General features: G+C 38.5%; 1 protein-coding gene across 1 annotated transcript; it reads left to right on the top strand.

Moving 5' to 3' along the window:
• Positions 1–3968: 3968 nt before the first annotated feature.
• Positions 3969–4757, top strand: LOC104234526 (dof zinc finger protein DOF5.4-like). The gene has a single exon (XM_009788095.1). The coding sequence runs from the start codon at positions 3969–3971 to the stop codon at positions 4755–4757; it is 789 nt and encodes a 262-aa protein (XP_009786397.1).
• Positions 4758–9058: the final 4301 nt, after the last annotated feature.

Raw genomic sequence — 9058 nt, 5'->3', positions numbered from 1 at the left:
CAGATGACGAGGAACAGCGGCGGAGGTAGATTCGACTTGGGCCAACAGCTATGCCTTTTTGGCCTCAAGAACAGCGACCAGATCCCCTAAGGCCGAATCTTCCCAGTCAATGTCGCCAATGCGCTCTTCGAGCCTCGCCTCCCTGAGCGTAGCCGTCGCCTTCTCTGACTCCTACTTGGATTGAAGGACGCAGATAGTGTCCTCCAACGCCGCAGCCCTTGCTGAAGCCGATGCCCAAGCACTTTCGACACTCTCCAACTCGGAGACCTTCCTCTCCAGCTCAACTAATTTCCCCATCCACTCGGCACTCAAAGCCTCGACTCTGATGGCGTCCTGATCCAACTCGGACTACAGTGACTACACCTTCGCCTGAAGATGCTCACACTCTGCAGCGATCCCCTTTCCCAACTCAAGTTCTTCGTCCTTTACACGAAGTTGCTCCTCAAGCTCGCTATTCCTGCGAATAGCCTGCATCAACTCCTGATCCCTCTTCTTCAGTTCCTCGCGAAGAGATCGATTGTCGGCGTTCTCCCTCAGTCGTTCATGCATCTCACGGCACTTGTTATGGTAGCGCCGGTACTTCTCCAATATTATCAAGAAAATTTTGGCCCGAGTATCAGCCCTGCGAGCACTTTCAATCTCCACCATGTACGTCTGAAAGACGAAAAGAGTTGGTAAAGGCCAAGATCGCCAAAGATCAAAGGAATGCAAAAAGAGGAAAAACTTACCCTCAGGTCTATAGCAGCCACTTCATGCATCAAATCGACGTCACAGACCTCCCAAAGAGCCTCAAACTCTGCAGCAGAGCATAAAAGGCTAAACTGCGATACCAAGTCTTACGTATCTCCCAGAAGGTTGATCTCCGACAGGATTTCAAGAATTCGGGTCAGGCCCCTCGCGTATACCACCGTACGAGTAAGGCCTTTCTCAAACATCATGACATCGTCAAGATCAATATCTGATTCAGATTCGTAGTCATCGACTATGACACCTTTTCCCCTTTCTGCGGCCTAGGAAGAAGCACGACCCGGTCTGAAAGATAAAGGCCCACCCAAGGTAACAACAGCGGCCTTGGGATCTCGACTCCCCGTCGTAGTAGTCTGTTGGTCAATCATAACAGTCGGAGTCTCTACCGTCAGGTTGGTTACGGTAATTGATTCTACCTCTGCAGACGGGTTGACATCGTCCCCCATCTTAGACTCTATCAAGGGAATGTCGCCCTCTGAACGTACCACGACCGAGGGAGCCATTTCAGACTCCATTCATCGTCTCTTTGACGGCCCTTCCCCGTCCTTAGCATGGGATGATTCCCTAGTCGAGCAAGTAGTAGGAGTTGGAGCCCCAAATTGTGGAACAGTTTCCATGCGCACGGCTCCGTCTGTAGATTCAACTTGAGCGGTCCTCGTCGTGGGTCGAGCAGCGATCCTTGTTACGGACCGAGCAGGAGATGTCCAGTAACAAAATGCAAGTGAAGGATCCCTCGCCCTCCGTACTCTCCCTAATAACGAAAATAGCCGTATAAGTAACAAAGTCAAGTTGCAAAGCGGAGAACAGAAACTACGGCAAGACTACTTACCAGTGAGGGCCTTACGTCCATATCTCTCATAGAAGGATGACCATTCGCGAACTCCCGCCGTATGAGGAAGAATGGTATTCACCCATTCACGGATATCGTCAACAGGCGCATCGGGTAGTCTCGTGGTTGCAAAATCAAAAACAATTTAATACTGCCCGAAGAAGTATGGTCGAATATCATTCCGACAAAAGAGAAACTTACGTGTGAAGTTCCATTTTTCGGGGAACCCTGTAAAATCCGCCATAAGGTGCTCATTTAGCACATAAAAATAGTTCTCGTAAAAATGACGATTGGCTCTATCGTCCATCTTCACCCCCAGACTTTTCGTCCCTCGATGGTCCATGTGGATCATCGTGCCTCGGATGAGTTGAGGGGCAAAAATATTGAGCATGTGCCTCAAAGTGATCTCCCGACCGGCAAGCTCCGCGAACTTGAGTAGCATGAGGAACAACTTATATAAATACGACGAAAGTTGAGCCGGACACACCTCGTAAAAACGACAAAAATCTACCACCAAGGGAGAGAGTGGAAGCGTATACCCGACAATAATAGGATATGCATAGAACGCACAATACCCTGGGCGGTCGAAATGTATAATATCGTATCCCGCCGCCGGCAGCATCTCGACGTGGTACGGAATCCCCCACCTGGCCTTCAGCTCCACAATCGCCGCTTCATTTATAACAGAGGAAATAGGTTCCGGTTCCTCTCTGGCAGGGCTGTTCAAATCGGTCCACGTCTTCCCTAGACGAGGCAATATTTCGGCCGCCGTTGGAATCTCTTTATCCTCTACTATTTCTACTCCTCCCGGAGTAAGAACATCAGTTTCCAACGCCGGGACTGTAGCAAGATTGTCATCACGGGAAGAAGCACCAGCCATTTATCCCAATTGAATAGAATGAAAGAACAAAGGAAGTAAGGGAGAAGACAGTGATGTCAATTTCCGGCAAACAAGAGAGAATCGAAAACCTGAATTATCGGGGAAGATGAAAATTCGCAAAATTCTTTTGATAAATCAGAAAAAGTGTGCCAATAAGAATGGTGTTTCCCCTATTTATAGGGACATAAATTGCTCAAGCGGGAAACCCGAGAATCGCCAATCAAAACTGATAGGACATGAAACGGTTCAATCCCCGAGAAAGGTGTGTCATAATGGCAGTAACTGCAAACGACGTTCCAGATCAACGCAACGTTTTGATTCCGAACGGACATGATGATCCAAAGGCATCGTAAGGCGTTGCGCCATCGCCTCGTTCAAAGCATGAACAGTCAAATTTTTCCTAACCTTCGAATCTACAGAGTCCGCCTGCCGAGCCCACCAAGGTATGACCTCGACAGACGGAGAGACTAACTGTATAGGTCAAAATCTGATCATAGTGGTCGACCAAGCTAGGACCTCACCCAGATGGCGAAATAACGAAAAGCATCATGACCAATCCCAATCAAATCATCGATAGTGTATAACAAGTAAAGGTGGTATTCGAATAACGTCGAAAAAAGTTGTCATACGAAAGCACATTGGTCAAAGAACACAGTGAGACTCCAAGAACTATATATAGAAGGGAATTCTCGGAAAAAAAGGGGGCGGGACTTTTCCTCCCTACTCCTTCTCCTACAGTCTCTTCTGATGAAGGACGTAAATTATTTCCTTTTTTCCTAATTAAAGATAAGATTGTAACATCAATAAGTCGAGGATGTTCCCATTTTCCAATCATGATCTCTCTACATACTTTTAGATCTGAAGTTGATTATGCTTGAATAAGATTTATCCTTCTTCTCATCATTAATTGATTTAATCATAAGGTTCAACATTTTTTGGTCAAATAGTACCATCGATATTAAGTATTTTAGTAGAATATTATTATTATTATTATCTCAAAACTAGTTACCTATAGTACTAATAATTCTAGTTAAACGAAGTGTGACATGTGTTAATTGTTTAATGGCCGGGGTGTATACATCCTGTGCGCGGGTAAATTTTTTCCTAATTTGATTGCCATGTTGATTCAGAAAGAGTGAGAAACTTCTTTTACCTTGTCGTGGTATATACAAATTAAGAATATACTAAAAATATTTTGTCTGTTATCGAAAATAGACAATACATATCTTGTAGAGTCGTCCCCCCAACGTTGCAGTAACGTGGCTTCCACAGTTATTTGACCATTCAATAGGTCTATTTCTGTCTTTTCATCTCTCACCTGCTTATAATCATAAAATTCTAGCAACTCTAGCAGCAGATATGCAAATGGATATATATATTTGTCAGTCGGTTCGTGTTCAGAAGAAGCTGCTATACCGTCTGAAATTCCAAAGTCGGCGAATGTAAAAGCTCGCCGGAAAAGCCACCGGAAAATTTTAAATCAAATTTTCTGTGTTCAATTTTGTCCAAGATATGCAAGATATACATTCAATTGGAGGTGGCGGAGGGCGGTTTTACGGCGGTGGCGGTGACAGACGACTACGGCTTAACCAACCCCAAGCCATAAAGTGTCCTCGTTGTGATTCTCTCAATACAAAATTCTGCTACTACAACAATTATAATCTCTCTCAGCCGCGCCACTTCTGTCAGAGTTGCCGGAGGTACTGGACTAAAGGCGGCATCCTCCGTAACGTCCCCGTTGGCGGTGGTTGCCGCAAAAGCAGACGGTCCAAGCCCAAGCCGTCGGCTGTTTCTACTACTGATGATACTTCTCAGGAAAATAAGTCCAACTCCAACTCCAATTCCAATTCCGGCAGTGAAAGTTCTAGTCTTACTGCTATTACGTCCACAGCTGCTGCTGCAGCGAATACATCTGTTGCTATGACTCCGGAATTTGTGTTAGGCAATTCATCTAATCCGACTCTGCCCGACGTTCAGGACTCAAGGTTTTTAGTAACTGAAACTACGAAGGGAGATTTTATTCAGCAAGTAGTGGGACGACATACAACAGAAGAGCAAATATTTCATGATATTGGGGATTACCCAATCAATGTGAACAACATTTCAATGTACCAAAACTCAAATGCGGGTTTCTTTGATCGGACTGCTCACGTTGAGTTATCAGGGAGAAGGGCAAACGACGGTGGACTGGCTCCGGTGGATTGGCAGACCGGAGGACTGTTTGGTATGGTGGAGAACAGTGATCTTCAGTACTCTTACTGGTATCAAAGACAATGGGGTGAAAATGATCACTATTTTTAATTACCTCCCTTGATCTCTGCTCTTGTTTAACTCTTGAAATTATTGTCGAAGGTATAATACTTAAAGAAGTAAAGGTGAAAAATTGCAAAAAAGAAGCAAAACTAAAATTCCAGAAAGAAAAGAAACAGAGGGATATATATGCTTAATTACTGATAGCTGTTTTATTATGTATATTATCACTTAGTTTAATATGCACCTGACCTATCCATGCATGCTTGGGTTTTTCTTTCTTGCAACTTTCCCGCTGATGTATATTAGGTTTCGTGACTTGGTGTAAGATATGTGTGCATTCTAATTAAGCGATGAAGTTAATTTCAGTATCTGATTATCTATTCAAGTATCAATGAGCTGAGTTGTTATAATATTATAATGTTCTATAATAAGGGATGCATGCACTCAATTGTTGTCTTTATTGTCTAACTTATGCAGTTATGCTCTTACGTAGTTTGACACCCCGAATTAACACGAAATTGTTGTTAACAAAATTAATGTCTCATTGTTCATTACTCAGCAGTAGTTGTTTTAGTCTAAATTCCTTCATTTTGCAAGGGTTTCATAAGGGAGATTATGCGGCATGGTTGACATTGTCTTCTCGTAAAATTAGATATTTCATATTACATATTTTTTAAATTATGTATAATAATATTATATTTTTTCAAAATCACTTAAATATAAGTATATGAACCCATGCTCAAAGACTCGTATGGTTCAATTATTATTGGATGTACCTCTACAGGTGAAATTGGTAATTCAAATTTTACTTTTAATGGTCTTATTTTTGGCACGGATCGGATATATATATATATATATATATAGTGAACATTATTCAAAGTTCAAGAATAAAATTAAATCCGTCAAATATAAATTCTAGATCTACCTCTTCATAATAGTGCACTCATCCTTTTGAAATTCTGAATTCGTCTCTGGTTACTTATAATAATAACAATAATTAATTGTTGACATTCATACGAGAAGTTTTACCGTGTGCCTTATACAAATTTGTGAACTCTTATCTTACACTTATGGGTTCACAAAAATCTGGGTCCACAATACTGTAAGACAAAAAAGATGCCTCATACAACTATTATCAGTTGTATGAGAGTGAACAAAACAAATTTTTTCATACATGCTGAGTAGTATACTTGATTGAATATTGAGTTATTTATTAGGAAGAATAATAAAGATTAATTTGTCACTTAATATTTATCTTTCTCAGTTTTTCCTTTTTCAGTGTTCTCCTGTTATCTGAACAAAGATTGCAGGAAAATATTTAAAAAGAACAAACACATATGCTTCATCTATATATTTTAACATTATGCTTTATCAAATGCCATCATATAGGACGCAATAAAATGAGAAATTGAAGTCTCGCATACACAGTACACTCACATATACGACTTAAGTACTACGTAACTGCACTTGCTGTACTTGAAATAGTGGCAAATTGGGGTGCCATGCATGCACAAATTAATGTTGATGAATATAAGATGGGCCACGTAGTCGTTACTGCTGGATTACACACTGAGATGTGAGATGTGATCGGGATAGAAATTGGAGAGAAATGGGTGGAAGCAGGTCACATGTGGTCGGTTGGTGATAGGGGCCTGGACCGCCATTGGAGAAGCTCGAGTCCCCAGCGGGATTGTGGATCCATGTGGGACCAGAGCTAGAGTCACAGCTATACTGGGTTCGGACGAATTCATCAATTTTACCTTAAAATTTATATTTATATTTTTATCAAGAAATCTATTGAATACGTTAAGCAAACTCAGAACCCATCAAATTTAAATACTCTATTAGTTTCGCTTCTGTGGGACCACGAAAGTCTGCTTGTTAATGCTCGTGGGTGTACGTAGCTAGGACGATGTGATCGTGTAGGTGGACATTTGGGTCGGTTTCTGTGAAGGACCAGTTTATTTGTTTATTTCTAAATATATCTGATGGATCGTATTCATTTTTATTAGTCCAACTAATTAATTCATATTCGTGTTAAATCTACCAATGGGAATTGGGAAGAAAAATATACTATTGCTATAGCTTGAACAGACTTATGTTGAAAAGATATGAATGTATTCCTCACACCCTCATATATAGTTGTTCTATATTCTCATAATTGACAAGATTATAGTCACTGGAAAAGCTATATATATGAGATCCAAGAGGGGTTAATCTATTTTTATTTGTTAAAAAAATTATATATATTTTGTATATCAAATAAAAAAATAAAAAATAATATATATATATATATATATATATATATATATATATATATATATATATATATATATATATATTTTCGTCTCTATATAGAAAATTATTGAATTTCTTAGGGAAGCTTTTGTGCATTTGTAAAAATAGTTCAATAATTGCTTCCAGATTTAAATCTTAAATGTGATATTTTTTTGTTTATTTTCTTAAATCTCTTTTTTTTTTTTTTTGTAATTAGAAAACCTGGTTTTACCACTAAAGAACATTGCTTGAGAACTGACGACGGTAGGGAGGCGAACAACTGTACGGACTTTCTAGCAAATGAAGGTCACAAGCATACGAAAGATAGGATAACATAAAAAACTACTCCGAATGAAATGGAGTTTTTATCTTTTTATTATAGCTAGTTGATTCAAGTCATGTAGCTTATGAAAGATTATAAACAATTTATTTAATGTATAAAAAATAAGATATGATATATATTAGTGGAGCTGACGTCTAACACTGAGTTGGATAATCGTGACCTCCTTGGTATACAGAGGATTGATTAACTGGCAGGGATATTAAGGTGGTCACTATAATAGGAGTAGGATAGACATGACCTCACTGTGCATGTGCATGTGCATAGGTGGTCTCTATATACGCTCATGTGATTTATGTCATAAAACATACACCTCATAAGCTTTATTACTCCATATATCTCAAAGCGCAGTTTCGTTCAAATCATCACTATTTTTTAAAAGAGAAGGAAGAGATAATATATCGACCACTACAAGTTCTAGACAGTATGATTAGAGTTGATACTTTTAACCACTTCGCTATCCTTTTTGGGTCTTCGATACAAAGGGTGTTTGGATTGACTTATAAAAAAGTAGCTTTTAAGTTAAAAGCTAAAATTCACAAGTTGGTCACACTCAATTTTTGGCTTTTGACTTATTTTTTTACTTTTTATGTCTAAAAGTAAGTGTTTTTAAGCACTTTTTATCATTGTCAAACACCACATAAACTAAAAAGTGCTTAAAAGTCAATAAGCACTTAAAATAAATTAATCCAAACAACCTCACAAAATAACCGTAGACCATTGATTTTGCTGAATCTTGAGTTAGAAAAAGCCCTAGTTCAATTCTACATAATCACAAATTTTAATCATAGATGCTCTCTCAAATATTTGCCAAAAATGTGTGCTAGTTGAGGTTTGAACCTCTAACCTATTATAGCAAAATCAAACACTTAACCAACATGCCAAGAGATAATTTGTATCAAGTGGTATCATTTTTATAAATTTATTCGTTTTCTCACAGTCTTGATACATATATTTAGCTGACGAAGCGGTGACACCGCTTCGTTGAAGTTGCATCCGCCCCTGCTCACAAATCCATAAATTTTCAACAAACAGACTACTACTTCCTCCGATCCAAAATAAGTGATTTTTAGTTGTTTTCACAAAAATTAAGAAATTCACCTTTTAACATTAATTAGCAATGAAATTGACCATATTAACCTTTACTATCTCTTCACATAAATACTCCTAACACATGCTTCGACACTATTTACTCCAAGGGCAATGTAGGAAAAAAAATAATTAATTCATTCTTGAAATCTGTAAAAATCACTTATTTTGGACAACAAAAAAAGGCCGAAAAATTACTTATTTTGGACCGGAGGCTGTACCATTTTACTATTTATTAAATTTTAAACGTGAGATTTAAACCTGTATAAACATCACATTCACATTATTATATGAATCTCGAAAGCAAGAAACTACGGGATCTTTACACAAATAGCCAGCTAAATTACTGTTTTGTTATTTCTTCATCGGTATATATATGTTTTATACTTATTGTACACAATTATATGTATATTATGCATCTAATTAGGCGGGAAATCTACATTGTATGACCTCCCTCCAATAATAATAGCACACACACACACACACACACACACATATATATATATATATATATATATATATATATATATATATATATATATATATATATATATATATATATATATTTATAAACATTCTATACATTACTAGTCTTAAGATACGCGCTTTGCACATAAATTCATATCGACAAGTAAATTATTAT

This window comes from Nicotiana sylvestris, chromosome 10 (assembly GCF_000393655.2).
Source record: "Nicotiana sylvestris chromosome 10, ASM39365v2, whole genome shotgun sequence".
Classification (NCBI taxonomy): Eukaryota; Viridiplantae; Streptophyta; class Magnoliopsida; order Solanales; family Solanaceae; genus Nicotiana; species Nicotiana sylvestris.
The sequence above is the reverse complement of the archived record's forward strand: the minus strand, read 5'-3'. Positions and strand labels throughout refer to the sequence as shown.

Bases quoted from the DNA above. Each gene is read 5' to 3' on its own strand.
- LOC104234526 (XM_009788095.1), top strand. From the start codon at position 3,969: ATGCAAGATATACATTCAATTGGAGGTGGCGGAGGGCGGTTTTACGGC.